The sequence below is a fragment of the Poeciliopsis prolifica genome, unplaced genomic scaffold (genome assembly GCF_027474105.1).
Source record: "Poeciliopsis prolifica strain line A6 unplaced genomic scaffold, Auburn_PproV2 SCAFFOLD032, whole genome shotgun sequence".
Lineage (NCBI taxonomy): Eukaryota > Metazoa > Chordata > Actinopteri > Cyprinodontiformes > Poeciliidae > Poeciliopsis > Poeciliopsis prolifica.
Genome location: NW_026562407.1, coordinates 3,666,486 through 3,685,637, shown reverse-complemented (window position 1 = coordinate 3,685,637; position 19,152 = coordinate 3,666,486). Strand labels below are relative to the sequence as shown.

General features: G+C 38.2%; 1 protein-coding gene across 1 annotated transcript in view; it reads right to left on the bottom strand.

Moving 5' to 3' along the window:
- The window catches only part of LOC129373174 (collagen alpha-1(XXV) chain), a 186,049-nt gene that overhangs the window by 63,782 nt on the left and 103,115 nt on the right, over positions 1 to 19,152 (bottom strand). Inside the window, exons 5-6 of the mRNA XM_055050960.1 lie at positions 3,449 to 3,475; positions 323 to 349 (exon numbers count right to left, since the gene is read on the bottom strand). Coding sequence (XP_054906935.1) covers positions 323 to 349; positions 3,449 to 3,475 — 54 coding nt within the window. The remainder of the gene's footprint in view (positions 1 to 322; positions 350 to 3,448; positions 3,476 to 19,152) is intronic.

Below are 19,152 nucleotides of genomic sequence, written 5' to 3'. Positions count from 1 at the left end.
TTGAGACTGAGCAGAGCTCTTCTGCTGGTGGGAACAAACTGCAAATTAAATCCAATGACGAAGTAAAAATGAGCATTTTTCAACTGCTGCAGGGGGACTGTTCAAGTCTCCCAAAGTTTCTCACAAGTCCGCCTACCCGCTGCTGATGTGGAAACAAGCAGCACTGGGATGCTTGTTGTATTTGGCCACACTGGAAGAACTCTATCCCAGGAATTTCATGCATTTCAAACCTTTTGCCCACAATTCTGCTGGGGGACGAAGGGGAGACACACACAGTCACATTCATCTACTAATCACAAAGAAGTCAAAGGAAACCGCATACCCGTGGTCCCTGGTCACCTTGATCTCCCTACAAAAGAGAAGAAAAAAAAAAAGAAAACTTGTCTCAGGATCTGAGGGTAAAACATACAGGAACACATGCATAAATACAGTAATGCAGCAATAAGCCGAGGCTCACACCAAAATCACTCAGGCGTAATGCAGAACACATTGATAACGTGAAATAATACAGGAACCCTCAACTATTCATTGTGGTTGAAAGTAAAATCACTTATGATAACATGGAATGACATGAATTGGGTATGTGAGAAGGAGAGAAGAAGGAGAGTGGTGGTGTGAGGTTTTGGTGAGGGGGCGGGTGGGAACCGCATTTATGCCAGATTTATTTGCCCCAGAGATCTTCTGGCCGTCTGCCTTTTCTGGGGGTGTATGTCTGTGGACGGAGGCCGACTCTGAAGGTTAAAACATTTGGTTTCCAGTCAGTCCGCATGCCAAAGACTGTGGCTTTATCACATTAGAGTTAACTCCAAACAAAAGCACTCTGTAGTTTAAAATAAGCAAAGGGAGAGTAAATGTTGGAAGGTGAATTATAACCTTAATGGGTCTAAAATCAAATAAATGAGAATATTCAAACCGTCTTGTTTGATTGAGTTTTGATCTGCAGTAGTGTAATAACCCGAGAAACTTATCACGCATGGACGGGAAACTTCATCAAAACAAGCGTCGGTGTGTAATTTTAAATAATAACAGTTCTTGGAATTTTTGTCATTTTTCATCGAGCTGTTTTGCCAGAACCAAATTAAATGGGAAAACAGTTGCGAACGGCCACGCCGACAAACCCTTTGTTCATCCTGGGTGGGGAAGGGAGCGCAAAGTTGTTTTGGATTTCATCAAACTGCAGATGAAGTGGTTTATACGAGAAGAGCGGACACCAGTTTAGTCAACAGGACCCTGCAGTTCACGGCTTTCAAAACAAATGTTTGACAGTCATGTAGATCTGGTAGTGAGAATCACGACATTGTGCTAATAAAAACAAGAAGAAGAAAAAGAAATCACTGTGTTAATTTATGATGCTGGTTAGTGGAAACACGCAACAAATATCCGTTTCCAAATGAGTGTAGACTGACTGAGATGACACTTATTGCTCTCAATGCGTTTGACTCTATGCACGCTATTTCCTGTTGTTTAACACAGGAAATATATTATGTTTATCATTAATAAACGTACACAAAATCAGAGTAACTACTTCAATGAAGCACAATTCTTGCAAAAGTGTCAATGCCCCTTGGACTTATGCGCCTTCTGTTATGTAACAATCTTCAATGTATTTTATTAAGATTTGATGCAATAGACCTGTACAAAGCAACAAGTAATTGGTGAAGGAAAGGAATGGAGAAAGTGTTCGTACAAATCGAAATCTGAAAAATGTGGCTTTAGTTTCCCTACAAGTATTTTGAGGATATATCTCTTAAGACCTGACTTTTGGAAAACTTTACCACAACTTTACCCTTTGACTGTCTGCTCTGTTTCTTGGGCCCCACGTTTTTATCTATTCCCTCATCCCCCCAAAATACACTGATGTTTGTAGCAACAGGAATTGTGAAAAAAAGTTTAGAGCATATGAATAATTTATAATTAATGATTCAATTATCATTAATTTGGTTTATTAATGATAATTTAGTTGGTAAATTATTATTAAATTACTTTAATTCTAAGTTTCAATACCGCTGAGTTTCAATACTGATGTCTTTAAGAGTGTTTTCACTTTAAATTCAAACACAAACCCAGAGGATATAATGAATAAATTCAGGGATTTGATCAATGTTGGTGTTATTCCACAGGCATGCTCTTTGTCCACAGAACTTCAGAGTTGTGAAGAAGCTGTGTGGTTATTTTGCACGCTTCATTGTTGTTTTATGGAGCATTGCACAGTGAGGCATTTTAGGGTTTCAGCCTACATGGGACTGTGGCTTTTAACACTCTGTGCTGTGGATGTGAGCCTGAGAAAGGAATGTTAGAATTGAAACCTAAGGTCAGGTTGACTTAAATTCGCATAAAATGGGAACAGATACCAAATTACACTCTCTGTGGCCAAATGAACTGCAACCTCTAAATACTGGAGGTCCTTACACATGTTTGCTATGGCTTTTTCAGGTCAGGTCTCTTTCCACTTTGAAAAGAAAAAGCTTTTAAATGTAGTTTATGTAGCTTAAAAAGAAAATTATCATCTATTTTATAAAACTTTGCTTGGAGAGATGCATACAGTTTTGTTGGCTTGACTGGCAATGGAAATATCTTGAAAAAATAAAAGCCATGCTTTGACTGTTGCATTAAGACTGTTGAGTCTAAGAAAAACAAGCAGATGAAGGAAAAGGCAGCAGCGTGAATGTATATGAACTTGCAACTACAATCACTTGCAACTACAATCACTTTGTAGATCAACATGTGCGAAAGGTCAGAAAAAGATAATAATTTTTCATTAAGCAGTTCTATTATACGGCCATTAAGACACTCTTTAATCTGCCTTACGACACTCTTGAGGTGGTCCTAATGTCACAGCAGTAGGGATATTTATTTTGGTTTTTTGTGAATGGAATAAATGTTTTATTTAACTAAAAAGAATTCTTTCAAAAATACTCAGCTTGAATTTTTACTAGATTTTCTGAAATACTATTCAGACTGATTGCAAAGCAGTAAAATAGCCCTTTGATTTAGTTCTGATAACAAGCAGATGCCAAGTTTTGCATTACTTGTTGTTAATGGTTAGCCGTTGGAGGTATTTTAAGATTTACAGATCATTAATTCGTTCTGTCAGATAAGCAATTTAAAAATAGTAACTTCAGCAATGCTAATGCATATAAAGGCTTATAAAACCTTTGGTGAGGTTTTATAAGGGAATCTCCATTAAGAAACCACATCAATACAAGAGGATAGCAACTTTCTTTAATTCTTCAAAATAAGACTCTCAGACAAAATCAGGGTGTCGATCTTAAAGCACTAACACTGATAACAGTTTCTATTTAGAGGAAGACGCATGTTTTCAGCAACAGAACAAGTATCGATAAACCACTCTATTATGAGTAAAATCACGGATTCTTAAAATCATCAAACTGCAAACATCGTAAAATATATATTTAACATATTAACAGAAGCATGTATAATTACTCACCTTTTCTCCCTGTGGGCCTGGAGGACCCTAAAAGGAGACAGAAAAGAACAGTTTAAGTTATTTGCCAAATTAGAAAACAGTTTTACTTTCATTATTCAAAAAAGAATGATACAACTTTTTGAAGAAAACTAAAAGCCTTAAATTGTAGCAAAATGTGAGAACTCTAATCTTATGCCAAAGTTATAATTTGAAACTTTTCAATTTTTCATGTTACTTTCACACAACCCAATGAATTTCCCTAATGAATCCAAAATGATAGATGGTTTTCAAAGTGTTTTATAGACAGGAAAGAACTAAAAAGAAAATTGGCCATTTACATTCAACCCTTAAATTCTGATAGGTGTGAATAAAACCTAACGCAAATAATTGCTATCTGAAACCATCTAATCAGTACAAACAGGGTCCATCTGTGTGTAATTTAATCTGTGTAAATGCAGCTGCTCTATGAAGGCGTCAGATGTTTGTTAATGAACATTAAAGAACAAACAGCATCATGAAGACCAGAGAACACGGTACGCAGGCCAGGAATAAAGATGTGGATAAGCTCAAAGCAGGGTTGAGCTTTAAAACATTATTTCAAGCTTTGAACATCCCATAAGCTCTGATTAAAACATCAGAAGTAAAAAGCACAGCCTATGAAGACAAGACTGACCACCTAAACTGATGGCCAAAGGAGAGAATTAATCAGGGAAGTAGTGAAGCGGACCACTGTAGTTCTGCAGAAATCTGTGGCTCATGTTCAAGAGTCTAAAGAACAACTTTTAGTTGTGAACTCCATAAATATGGCCCTAAAAGAGGAATGAAAAGAAACTGTCGTTGAACACAAGCAATAAGAATCCCTGGTTGTGGATTGCTGTGTCCCTTACATCCACGTAGGAGACCCAGTAAACGTGGGAAAATGCACTCTGGCCAGATGAGATCCAAATTAAACTTTTCGGCTTATTAGCAAAACGCTATGCGAAGCAGATTAGTTGCATGTCAATCTGAGTGCAACATCTGCACCGTAACACATTGTGGTAGCAAACTCACATTTGAAATGAAATGTTCATTTTCAGCAGGAACAGGGGTGCAGGTCAGAGTTAATGGGAAAAGGAATGGAGTGAAGTTCACAACAATCCAGGATGGGAAGTCCAGTATAATTAAGAATGGGCAACTGGTTTGCCTTCTAACCCCACAGCCGGTCTACAATGGGATGGTTCCGATCAAAGCATAATCATTGGTTAGAATGGCCCGGTCAAGGTCCAGACTTGCATCTAATCAGGAGTCTGTGGCAAGACTTGAAATATGACATCCAGGAAGTCATATTTCATTTAAATGCAAACTTAAACTGAGCTTTTTTGCAAAAGAAAAAGGAGTCAAAATTGAATTATCTCATTGGACAAAGCTGGTTGATAACTGCTGCACATATCCTTTAACTTTTATTTGTCAAAAAGGGGGAAAAACAAAAGAGAAAAACCATGTATCATTTACACTTCATAATTACGCACCACATCATGTTCTATCACATGTAATCACAATAAAATACTTCAATGTTTGTGGTCATAAAAAGCAAAAAAAGAGTTGAAAAGGTTGGAATACTCCAGTAAGGCGCGGTAACGCATCATCTCTAAAGGCCAGAGCAATGTGGTCTCCATGTCTTTTTAATGATAAACAGACACAGAGTTTAGCTGAAATCAGCCATGTGTACTTTCAGACATCGTTTTTAGGGATTTGATTAAAATCCTGTGTCACCGACTGGCAAGCAATACCTTGCGTACTGTAGGCAGCAGGACTTGTAAAAACATACAATTAAAACATAAAACAGACCCAAATCAAGTCAATGTTTACTTAGAGGATTTAAATCCAACAATCACGAACCAAATACTGGCAAGCATGAGTTAGAATGCAGCATGTACAGGAGGAATACAGCCTCCTTTTTGCACAAAGGTTTTTTTTTTATTATTTTTTTATTATTCTTTCTTTTTTTTGTAGGAATCAGCTTTGCATCCAGCTTGTCAGTCAGACAACAGCAGCTCCAGGGTGGCCTCTGCAAACACTCTGGGTCGAAAGATACAATTTGACAATGAGCTGGGCATCCATATGGATGTGTGCTTAAAAACAGTAACTTTAGCAGTCAAGCGGAAAGGTGAAGCCCGCATGAGCTCTTTCCTCGCTCTGAGGTTGGACATTTGGGGGGAGAAAAATGCTGACTTTGACTTTTCTCTTCTCATTTTTTTTTAGACAGTAATGCACCAGAAACCACTCAGCAATGAAAAGTTACTGTTCTATCTTTATTTAAATAGTTACAGAAATAAAAAAAGATATAAAAAGTGGGAGCAACACAGATGTACTTTTCCTAAATAAACACTAATCCAGCTAACAGTATTCCATACATTGGTATTAGTATAATTCATTTCCTTCGAATCAACAGACCAGTGACCCAGAATTGCAGGTTTATAGATACAGACAGGCTTGAAATGCCCTGGAACACATTTACAGAGTTTAGAAGTGAAATGCAGAGGTAGGTTAGAAGTTTCTCTCCACTTGTTTCCAACACACTGCTCAGGGGAGAACACCTTCATGGCCAGCTTTCTGCCTGTTCTCTGCTACTGCAAATTATTTTTATGCTTAGCTAACTATCTGTAGCTTTCTGCTTACATACATTTTCTCTTTTATTCAAAAAAAGAGAAAAGAATAACAGTTAGCACAAATATTATCGGCATGCAATATCAACTCGATCTGCCCGGGATCTTTCTTTTTCCCCACCTCCCCTCCTTCACCGAGGTTATGAACCTGCAGCGCAACTCAGCGGAGCATCAGTACATAAATGAAAGTGTTCAAGTTTAAACAAACTTATTTTAAATGCAGCTTAAACACAAGTGCTTTCCATGATGTTGTGCAGCTCCTTGGTACATGAAGAGCTATAAAAAAGAGCAGCAGCAACTCTTGTAAAGATGAAATGTGTTATTGTAAAAAAACAATGTTTCCGATCGCGGTTTCCCTGGGCAGGATTAACAGAGCCAACATGTTGAAGTATATTGAACAATTTACATTTATACTGATGTTGGGGCATTCCAAAAAAAAAAAAAAAAAAAAGCAAAAACCAAAAGAGTTTCCAATGTTTTTTCCTCAACATGGAATGAAGAGTAAGCATTTAGCTGTGCATGAAAAGTGGCTATGAAACAGTAAGACAGTAAACAGGCTGTTACTGCAAACCTGTGGATTTTTGCTGCAAAGAAGTACACAGACACAAATGAAACTAATGAAAATGAAAGCAGAAACACGGTGATTAAAACAGACACACTTTGTGTTGTATCTAACAGTCTCGCCCTAAAAAATGTCTTTTAAAAAAAAACTGGTCCTTCTTGGACACAATTGTTCCGAGGGCCACAAATGGCTTGCAGGCTATGCTTTGGAGACCCCTGTCATAACAAAATATGGAAATACCTCCTTACTGAGTCAGGGTATGTTGTTTGACAAACAAGAAAAAACAAAAACTCTTAGCATTTTCCAGTACCACCACTTTCAAAGCAGCACATTGAAACCTCACATGTACTGACTCTCCCTTAGGAAGGTATTTTCCAAAAATACTAGAACACATTTCTAAGCTCACAACATTTCTGTTTGAAGTTTTATTCATTTACTCAGAAAAAGAGAAAAGAATAATAGTTAGCACAAATATTATCGGTCATTTTGTTTGACTCAGTCACACTTGACTCAGTCTTCAACTTGTGCTAAAAAATACAGGTGTCCATCTTCTTACTAGAGTACAAACCTCACCAAGATGTCAGAGAACAGATTTGCTGACTTTCAAATTTTTAAATGGCTGAGTTCCCCAAATCTCTGCCTTTCCTCATGTTTCCTCCGACATGCCAAGATCAGATCACCAACTTCCCAACTGCATAATCAAGTTGCCTTTAAATACGAGACAAGAAACATCAATTGATTTGATGACTCGAATAAATAATTATTTTGATGGCTTTTACAACAATATGAGCTGACTGAATATTATTTTTCTGGTGAATTTACTATGTATTACATTTGGATTTTGAACAAAAAAAAAGCAATAAAGTGCAAATAGGTGTAATAAAAGTGGAGAGGAAAAAAAAGCAATCCTGTTCACTTTGACTTCTGCTTCACTTAAAGCAGCATGAACCCAAGACTCGTGTTCAAACTTGACAGCTTGATTTTACAGACCCTGGATTTCGGACAGTTGGCTGATGACAGCCTGGATGTTCCTTTTCTGTTTTGGTCTGTAGCACAAGGTATTCATTTCTCCCAGACAGTGCATGTTTCCACTTCTCAATGGTCCATCGCAGACGCCTCGGTGTCCTGAGAAGTCTCCTCTGCCTGATGAACATGAACCTTGTATTTTGGCCAGTACTGTGTTTAACTGCATTTGTGGATGTTACTCTTGTTACATTTGATAGATGGTGTTTTTTGATGCGGAGCCATGTGAGGAAGCGGATAGTACAGGTGCCAAGCTTGGGTTTTACTGAAATTCCTCCAGGTTTCTTCTTCTTTGTGTTGTTTATGAATTATAGTAGGAAAATATGAAGGCATTTCAAACCTGAGAGTAATTTTCTGACAAATTGGTAGAAAACAAATGGAGATTAAATGCTAATCTTTCTGACTACGGGTTTTAAGGTCACCATCAGTCTAATCTAACTTTAATATTAACTTCTAACCTCACAACCAGTCTCAAAATTCTCCTGTTACTGTCCACAATTGTGAACGTTATTGGTAAGAACTATACAGATTGACTGAGAGTAGATGTGGCTTTTAAGATCTTTTACTGTCTGGATACTTATTTTCATAATTGCCACTAGAACATTTTAATCGGTCAACAAAGCATCGACAATCACTGGCAGAAGTTCATTTGGCTCGTCCTGCTTCATGATCGAATGCTTCTTTCAATACAGTGTGCCCCCAATCATTATACAACTCATCATTTGCACATCGTTTGGAGACAACACCCACCAGAGCTTTTCCAAAAGCTTTACGCAGGTGCAATCAAAGCCTTTTATCGAGCATATTAAATAATTCTCCAAGGAGATTATTTCAAAGCAACCAACTTCACTTCAGAGAAATTTCTACATGTCAAACCATCGCTTTCGCTTCTTGGTTTTAGTCTGACTCCCCAAAGGGTTGCTAATCAGCACCTATGTGTGCTCTTCACAACTTATTACAGATTCAACTCTGACTCCTCTTCATAAGAATCCTGCAAGCAGATCCTCCAAAGCTCAAACTGCTTTTTCTGTTTGATCAAATTTGCTTGTTTTGCATTTGAAACTTACTTCGTCAAAAGACTTTAACGCTTAATTTGCATAGTATGTAAACTGTTAGTTCTTTGTGGGTAATAATTTATTTGCATTCATGGTAATCTCTTAAAGAATACAACTCTTTTAGTTTAATTCATACGGACCTATCGAATAGTGACTTAATGAAATGCTCTTGTACCAGGGGTCTCGAAACAATCCGTTTTGGTCTGGATATATACAAAAATGAAATGCCTTACATAAATTGTCCAGGTATGGGCATTTCTAGACATTTGGCACAAAAACCTTAGCTGATCATTAGATTTTTTTGGTCAAAGTTTTACTTTGTATGAAACCGATACACACCATCTTCCACTTTGGCCAGTTTTTCCAGGTCATCCCAGTAACAAAGAAACTATTAAGTGTCTTCCCAACTCTTGGTAAACAGTTGGTAAGAAGAAGACTGGGCAATAAAGTACAAATTTTTTGGATGCTAACTTATTTCTTAAAATTTAAGTTGCCCACTTTCATTATTAAACATACAACCGGTAAGCTTAATACCTGTTAAACACCCAATCTGAATACATTATGTTGTTTATACTAACAATACCAATTATTGTATTTAATACTGAGCATGTAAACATTTTAGATTCCTGCAATGCTTTTTAAAGGAACTAAACATGTAAGTCTATATTTACTTTGTGTTTACTGGAAGATTTGGTGTAAACTATTTAAAAATCAATATTAAAGTTGAGGGCATTTTCCTGAGAAGCTCTAAACTTGAAACTAGTTGAGCACTATCTTTGTTTTTATGTTCCTATAATCAAGAGGACATTGGATGCAAAGGTACAGCTTTATGTCACTTACCAATATTCAACAAGTTGATTAATGGCAAGATTAGATTTTTTGTGGACATTTTCTGACTAAGAATCTTTTTTTCCCCCCTTTTTGTAGACACATGGGTAGCTTCTCCTTTGAAGCCAAACCATGATCACCGTCTCCTGTGGAAGTCTTGAATTGGCTCTTAGTATGAAAAACAGAAGGAAACCTCTGCCACCCTTTTAAACTGAGCGGGGGAGAAATGTGGAAGGGTGTGTGGAAAACCATGGGAAAGGCAAAGGGAACGTCGGCCAAAACCTCAAATAATGCAGAGAACAGTGTCCTACAAATCTGACAATGTCACTTACATCACTTTATATTAAAATCAAGAGTAAATGATGTTCGGTGAATGGTGTCTGGCATGGAGATCTGTTTCTGATGTACCTTTTGAAAAGCTTGTTACACTGGCTACACAGTTACTGTAGGATAACAGTAAAGTGCTGCTATTCAGCACCAGAATTCACTGCTGCTTTAAAGTGCACTACTGTCATTTTCTAAAATTATTTTTATTGTATTTTCCCATGCTGTTACCATTCATCTATAAAAACTAATAGTTGTTTGTCATTTCAAGGTAGTCTCCAGAAACTACCTTGTATCTTATTTAAATTATTGACCTTCACAGATTTACTTCACCAGTCAAGTTTGATCAACAGGTTAATATTTCTTTCAATACTAAACTCAAGAGAAGACCATATTTGTAACTGTAGTCTTTCATTCTTAGTATGATGGTTTATGATGTCATAATATGATTTTGGTATTAGAACTAGCTTTAGAAAGCTTAGTCTTTTTCAGAGGTGGGGTGATGTCTGGGGACTGATTCTCTAAGCTGGATCTTTGGGTTAATAGGGGACACATTATATGGGCATGTGTTCAGGAGTCATCATAATGATTCCCAAGATGTCAAACTTAGTGACAACGGTGCGCCATCTGGAGCCTCTTGCAAGATATTGCCCAATAAGGTTGAGGGTGATAATAAGAATAGGAAACATGAGATGTAAAGCAACAGCCCATCTCAGGTTTGCCAGAGAACATCTTAATGCATGACAAAGATGAAAATCTGCCCTTTCAGTCAGTTGAGATTGTCCAGGAACCAGTTGAATACTGGAATGGAGTTTGAGACCCCTATACTGAATGTGATTCAAAACAGGTTTAGGGACGGTATTGTTCTGAGATAAGATCAAAATTAAGTTCTCTTTGATCAACCCAAGATGCTGGAAAGGATCAAAGAACATCAACAGCTAAACACGGAGAGAAAGCACTATGCTTTTAGGCTGGTTTTGTACTAAAGTACAAGGTGTACAGTTCACCCTTTGCTTCTGCAAAGGGTGAACTGGTCTGTTCGATTTTCCATCGAACAAGCCACCATGTACAGTGAAACCCTGGACAAAAAAACTTTGACCTAAACCAGAACACAGAAGATGGCTTCTGGATCATCAGCCACGATTAAAAATCAGACAACCTGCCAAGGTAACAAAGGAGTGGAGTAAAAAAGAATCACTGGTTTAGCCTGTGTAATCCTTTAGATAAACCAGTTGGAGGGAGCAGAAGCTTCTGGTTGCTCAAGGGCAGCCAAGAAATCTAGAGGATAAGTTTCTGTGCAGAAGAACAAATCAAAATCCCTGCTGCCATAGGTGCATATGTAGTAAAGGGCTATAGAAAATGCTGCAGTGTACAGCTTTTCATTGAAGGTTTTTCCACTAAGCCATGTTTTCCCTGCGCATCAATACTTGCGTCCACAGGAAATAAAATTCTGTTTTCGACTGCTGTGGAGCTGAAGTGGAACTTTTGTTGTCGAAATATTTCAAAGCTCCCTTTTGTAATGGTAAGAAATTTAAAATGCCAAATTTTGTTCAAACGAGTGAGCACTGCTAATTATTTGTGATGTTTTTTTGGAGAGAACGTTGATTAGAGTCAAACCAAAAACCCACCCATAGCTTTTACTGTCAGATGCTTAGTTCCCCCAAATAGCAACCACAAAGTCATTGAGTGGCTGTTTAAAGGTATTTAAAGCAATGGTGGAAAATGTCATGAAATTTCTGTTTCTCCAATAAGTTTGTTTTTTATTTGCTCCGTTTCTCGTATTTCTCATTTACAGCGTATTTGTATTTAGCAACATCGGCGTTGTTGGAGTGTAATTTCAGAAACCACTCATACCAAATTACAAGTTACAAAACAACCCATTTCAGTCAGCGCAAATCAAAATTGTCTCACATTCCTCTCCTACTGTAATGTACTGCAAACATAATGGATGAAAGCTCAACAGGAGGCGAGGGGCTGGCTCGTATCCACATCCTTAGCTGTTGTTGACATGAGCAAAGTAATTTCTCTCGGGTTTGGCTGAGAGCTGCTTGTACATATTTTTGTGAGGCAATCCACATAATATACAACAAGATACAAAATGTCAGTAACAAGGGGATCAGCATGTAACCTCTGTCTGGGTGCAGTCGTCTTAGTTTTCATCATAGTGACCAGTTAAACATTTCAGGGTCCAGAACAGCAGTCCATCAAACTGGGCTCACATCCTCTGTGTAGAAGCTGGGCCAACTGGGCAGGCTGCCGTTGCTGAAGCCCAAACTGCTGGCCACATGGATCCAATCATCTCACCCTGAGGCACTGGCATCTCTGAAGGCTCCAGCCAAAGAAACTACCGCTTTTAGAACCTTTACAGCTCTCTTCCATACTGCTACACAATATCAATAAATACACCCGTACACTGGAAGTTAAGCTGAGTAATCTTTCATGCACTGAGTGTTGACAAGAAACAAATAAATGGAAAGTGGGAAGGTGAGGGGGTGCAGATCATCCTTAAGAGGAAGGAGGAACAAAGCAAAGATCTGGAAGAGGTGAGCTATGATTGACATAATTTATACAGTTGAGAGGTACGTTCTGTTTGTCTATCAGTGAATTGAAATTATGGGCTTAGATTTTACAAGAGTCTGGAGAATTACTTAACTTGGCAGTGTTTTCATAAATATGCTGTTACATCTTTTCTGAAAGAAATGAAAGAAGCTTATAAACTATGGAATGCCTTATATTGTTATTGTAGTTTGAGATTCACAGCTGAAAGCTCAAGTGTTTTCCTCATCGAGCAGAAAGGCAATATTCACAGGGAGCAGGCCAGTGCTGTCACATGGCATAGAAATGTATTTAACTCCAGGAGGTGAATGATGTGGAGGGCCACAGTAAGTTTCTCAACTTAAGTTTGACCATCTTAAATAAAAAAAAGCTGCTGCACTGGTTCTTTTTCTGCCATGAATGCTGTTCTGATAAATACAGTTCAGGAGACTAAACATGATCAAATGAATCTCATTTTGAGGGAAATCAAGTCCTGTCAAGTGTGTATGCAGTTTCTAATGTTCTCCCATTCTGAATTGTATCATGAAATCAATGAGGTGGAATTCACAGTGTTCTGCTGTGTCATGACTTAGTATGTCACTTTTTTGTGAAGTCACCACATTGTTTTTTAGATTGAGTTGTAATAGTTTCCCTTTTGGTTTCAAATTTAACACATCCCGATATGACTCAACTTGTTGAGCTGTAGTCAAGTTAAATTAAGAGGATTTTTAACATCTCAGCTGTTTTAAATGCACTAGATACCAAGAAGGTGGTCTTGGTACCGTTCCAAATAAATACCAGAATATTTTTTGGAAAAAGCTTGGGCCAAACTTTTTCCATATTAATAAATTATCTGTTTTCCACTAACTCAGAAAAGAGCATCTGGCCCCTGTGTTTTTTATTCTTCATTTATTTTACCAGGATAAAATCCTATTTGAGATTAAAAACCTCTTTTTCAAAGAAGCCCTGGCCAACAGGCATCAGCAAATACAAACAGTTACATAGTTAAAAGAAAATGAGAAGCAGTAATAAACAGGTACATGTCATTAAATCAGCCTCAAAAATTTTTTGTTTGGATTTAAATTCAGTCAGTTTGAAAGTTTCCTGTAGCAAGTTCCTGGATAAGTGAATAAAAGTCTCACATATGGCATTTAAGCTCAGAACATTTTGAGTAATGAACAGAATGAATGTTCGCATGTGGTTTGTTGTGAGATGTTTTGATGAGCTTGGAGTTATCTCTGACTAAAACAAAACAGATAAAAAAGTGACAACTTAACCTCATTAACTAATCTGGACAAAAGTAGGTGTGATGTCATGGTCATTGCATTGCTTTCGCAGTAACTGCACATATGCACGGTATATATGATGTCTAAGAGCGACAGCTCTCATATTCTTTGAGTTGTCAAATCTTCATGCTGTTATGCTAAATGCATAAAAAGGCAAAGTGAGTGTATTATTTTTCCATGATTTTTCTGTCCAGTGTAGAATCCAGTCTTTTTGCAGCTTCCATGCTTCATCCAAATTCAAAGTGATCAACATAAAAATTATTGCTGTTTTTTATTTTTATTATTTTTTTAAACGTACAAAATCTGCAAAGCTAAAACTGTAATCAGTGAAGAATAATCCAGTGAAGGGTGAGGCTGATCTTCAACTGTGGTGAGATGAGAAAAAGTGTTTTCATAGCCAGGTGTCATTCCCTCAACATTAATTTAATTTACCTGGGTAAGTTATGCAACAATCTAGAGGCATTGGGGTGAAAGTCACAAACTTCATCCCCACACCGACAACAGAAGGTACACCCACAAGAAAGAAGTGAACAGAAGATGCAGTTCTTGGCATTGGTGCATTACAGACTAAAACTAAAATCAGAAAACCAAATCTGCCCATCAACAAGTTAAGCTATGAAATCAACCAGTTCTGGAAACCTGCCAAGCAACTTGTGCATCCCTACTTGACACGCGAATGACCCAAAGAATTCAAAGAAAAGTACACAACCTCGTGACCCACTGTATGAGTTCACCACTGATTTTGCAATCAGTGGTGAACCTCCTCTGTTGTTTAACCTGATGCCAGGATCCTCCTCTGTTTTTGCACCTGAACGGTTGCATAATTTCAACACACACACAGTGCGAAACCTTGGCACATTTCTTTAAGCTCCATGATTACTTCAACATATGAGCTGGGAAAAGTCATTCCAACACACACATCTAAGCAAAGACACGTAAACTTGCAACAGACTGAAAGATATCCTCATATCTTTAAGTAGACCTCCATCTGTTAGTTCTGCATGGGAACTCTCGGTCATATTAGCGTGGGCCCTGGGGGAACTTTTCTCTTCAAGGCAGGAAACTAATGGAGGACAGGGATGTGAGTAATCAGAGCAGAATGGGCAGGAGGGGACGACCACAAGTGGCTGGTGCTCGTCGCGGGAATCTGGACGCAGAGGTTAGGCAGGGATAGGAAAACCACACTGGAAAACTGTCTTGGGAATGGCATCTGGTTCCCATATTCACAGTGTATCACAATTAGCTGGCATAAAATATCTTTAATGTGTGTGTGTGTTTGTGAGCATGTCTGCGTGTCTGTTTGTTGTTATGTGCTGGATGTCCCAGTGGGAGAGGGGACTATGTGAACTGAGCAAAATGAAACCGATAGCGCAACCGATTATACGTGTGCTTGTCTAGTGTGAGCGAATATCAGAACGTGAATCAAGCCTGGATGGTTTTTCTGTTGGGAAGTGTCACTTCTCCCCTCTAAGGGGAGACATTTAAACACGCTATAAACAGAAAAAGTTCAAATAGTTCCCGTGTCATACGCGAGCGAATGTCTGACCCAGAAAGCTCTTGTTGTGGAAATGAAATTCAGAAGAATGTACAATGTTCCAGGTGGAAAAGTGCTTTACTCCTGCCCAGGTCTTCTGTTCATTCTATTAAAACACCACACTCAGTGCTCTACATTTCTCATCATTAGATGTTGTGAGCTGGAAGAAAGTTTATGTAAGTTCAAAGAATGTGAGACTTTTTTTTTTTTTTTTACAATGAGCATAAAATTTAAACTGTGCAAGTTCTTCTGTGAGTATTTAGCCTGCTCAGCAAAAGTATCCTGCTGATTGCCTCACATCCCAGTGAGTGAACCACTACCCTGAGCATCATTTGCTGGAAACAGCTACAGCTGATGGGCACTGACAGAGCAGGCAACTCATAGCTAAAAAGGTCAAGCTATTAATGTGGTCACACTGAGTGCAAGCCACTTTCCTCGGGCACCGCTGACCTTACAAGACCAGATACATGCAGTCACGTCAGATAGATTCACTCTCAGCTTTGAGGTCTCCTCTGTGTCTTTCTGGTTTTCTTTATTTAAGGTTATGTGAAATGGCTTGCAAAGCCATGGATTTTATTGCAATTTTAAAAGATGCACAAGTGCGAAGTGATACACATTGGCTTAAAAAGTGAGTTAATTAGCAAACGCCCTCTGTGTAACTCAGGCGAAGTCTACATGAATTCGAACACCGGAAATCTTTGTAAACAATTAAGAAAATCGTGCCTACCAACAACAGGACGCAACACCACAGAAAACACCATGGTAGGTATGCCGGGCAAATTGGTGGCAATATAACAATGCCGCAGAACACAAAACATCCGGCGTGTGTAAAGAACTCGTGAAGTAAATGGCAAATGGTGAACATGTGGTTCTCCTTAGGAAGTTGGAGCTTAGAGTTGAAGAGGAGCAGTAGGTTCAGCTCCATCAGCCACAGCACAGCCAGTGTTGGTCGCAGCATAAACACAACACAGAACACCGCCATGCTTGTTGTTTGTGAGTGGGAGGTGCTTGGGTGTCACAGAGACAGATGGATGTTTGACGTCATCATTTTGAAAAGTTTTGAAAGGTTTTATTCTGGGACCTGGTTTCAAAAATGATTGTTGCTTTATAGATAAGACAAAAAATCAAAATAAAAAAATCATTTTGAAAACCACAAATCCTTTTCCAACTCGGTTTCACAAATTATGCTTGTGAAAAAAAAATCCCCAAGAAAAAAAGACAAGTGAAAAAGTTCAAGAGGGAAAAAATACTTTTTCAGGGAACTGCATCTACACATGCTCTTTCTGTTTCAGGTTGTTAATGCGGCAAAAAACTAAAATCAACAAAACCTGTGAGTTTGCAGATGCTCCCTTGATTTGAGCTAAGTCATTATAGTGGCAGATGAGCAGAACTGATCAAAGTCCTGCTGGAAATATGTTTTATTAACAGGTATGGAGCTGCAGTGAATATCAGATAAGGAATGAAGGGTTGAGGGTGCCTGGGCTCCTCTGCTTCACTGCCACACTTCCTCTAATCGCTGTATTGCAGATGCATAATTCATACGTCGTGACAGATCATCCTCTAACTGCAGCCCAGGAATCTCAGCTGATGAAGAAGGGAGGTGGAAACTACTTGTCAAATACGGATGCAGAAATATCCGGCTTTATTTACCTGACTGCGAACATGACTGAACTTTAGAGATGGCTTGTGTTGCATTGTAACTGAGAAGCCGGTGTAAATGACGCGAGTGTTTATTTTTTTTCCATTCCAGCATCATCGCAATTTCAAAAGTTTCTCCATTTTAATCAGATTGTAATGTTCATTTGATGTGACATTTCAGTCTGTGCTTGGAAAAAAAAAAGAAAAAAGAAGAGAAAACACGTCAGTGTAAGCGAGTAGTAGAGTGCAGTCTCTCGGGCAGTGTTTTATGCCTGATTGGTGCTAAATGGTGTGCACATTCAGCGGTGAGGTTTATTTTTTCACATGAACCATTCTCATATTCCCAGAAAGATGAGAAAAGGACCCTGATAACTGCACCTCAAATATGTCATTGTTTATGCTTAATTATGTGAACACTTTCACTGAGATCAGAAGCATCTGGCCTTACAAAGGCTCAAGTTTAAGTACTGCAGCAATATTTTATTGTACTTTCTCTGTAAATTCAAACTTTCCAAGTTTCTAGTTAGAAAATCAAGAACAATGCTCTCTTAAGTCGGAATTACAATTGGGAAGGTTGGAGCTCGGGTGCTGCACTATGGGTGCCTCACAAAGAGAAAAAATACAAGTTATCTGTAGAAACTATTTTCAAGTACATTTACAAGGCAAGCCATTAGCATATTCAACTTGAAGCACTGACCTGTTTTAGGGTCCATTAGTTGTTACTCGGTTATCTAGGATTTGAATCTGTAGAGCAGGATTAAAACCTGTGGTGGTAACACCATTATAATGTTCAAAGGTTTCATAATAAAGTGTTGCCAAGAGAATGGGCTGCAAACCTAAAGCGCACGATGAAGAAGCAAGAGAGAAAAAGACAAAGGAAAAAAGCAGAGGAGCACCTGTATGTCAGGTTATAAGAGAGTAGCAGCAAATTAATTAGGTTATTTTCTCATCTTGTGTGAAACTGATTCAGAGAGTGACAATAGTTGGGGTCATTTTAGGTAAGAGAAATTAGCTCTTGAATCTACTCCTTATCCGAGTCTTGAGTTGCTGTTAGCTCACGTTTCCTCCCGAGGTTTTCTCCCAGCTGACCTTTGACATCCTACAGTTGATTGAGAATCCTGCAGCCGCAGCTCGAGCATCTAGTTCTGCCAACAAAGATCACATTTCTCAAGTTTTGACATCTCTGCACAGATTCCCTGTTAATTTTAAAATACATTTCAGATTCCTATAATAACACACAAAGCCCTCACTGACCTAGTCTCGCAAAATTTAAAATAGCTTATTTTTCCTACCAACCCAAAAGAACATTTTTCCGAGAGTTGTTTTTGGGAAGCTTTTCAGAAAAGGAAAGTTTTTCAGTTCCTCTTCTCTTGAATGTTTCCTGGGTGCAGGACAAACCTTTCTTCCACATTTATAAGTAAGATTAAAAAATAATCTCTAAAACTTGCTAAAGTATTTGCTGAGTATAAAAAATTTATATTACCTAGTATTGACACATTAATTTTAAAGTGGTGTTTTTGTACGTCGTTTTGAAAGCCTTTGTTATTTCTTGTTTTTGACTTTATATAACTTACAAACTCCTATTGGCAGTGCTATTTAAAACCCAAAACGTTTGTTTCACTTTTTATTTTTTCTTTATTTGTTCTTAAATACTTTAGATTGTACTTCTATTTGAAAAAGTAATAAGCAAAATTGTTTTAGTAGTAGATAAAAGATGTACAATTTAGGTGACTGTACTTTTAACCAACATCCGTTTGTCTTCAAAAACAGAGAAGTTGAACAGTTGGAAGCAAAGCATCATCCAACAACTAACCTATGCTGCAAAACTGACAGAAGTGCTCAAACTGTGGGAATAAAATGGAAATCAAAACAAAAGCAAATTACTTCTCCATGTGTAACTGGAAACTCAAGCTTCTAAAGAGGTTCAGTCCTACTGAAGTTAACAACCGTGCATTCTTGTCCATTTATCAGTTTCAAAGAACAACAATTAGGTCATGCAGATCCGTGATGACGTCTTCCACAGCGGCTGGTTTGTTTGGAGGGACCAGAGGACTGTGTACAATTTTCGTAGTGCTCCTGAGTCAAAGTTGGAGCTGTTGAATATTTATAGCAATGTGTCCCCTGCAATGCCCGGGTGGGAATGCAAAACGAGAAACCACATGCGATCACGCACAATGCTGTCGCTTAGATTTGGTTAGCGCTGGGTAAGCCACTGCCAGAGATCAGCATTACATGAAAACCGCCTCTAAAAATACGTAACCATGACACCCTGGTGATTTTTTTCTGTACAGGCTA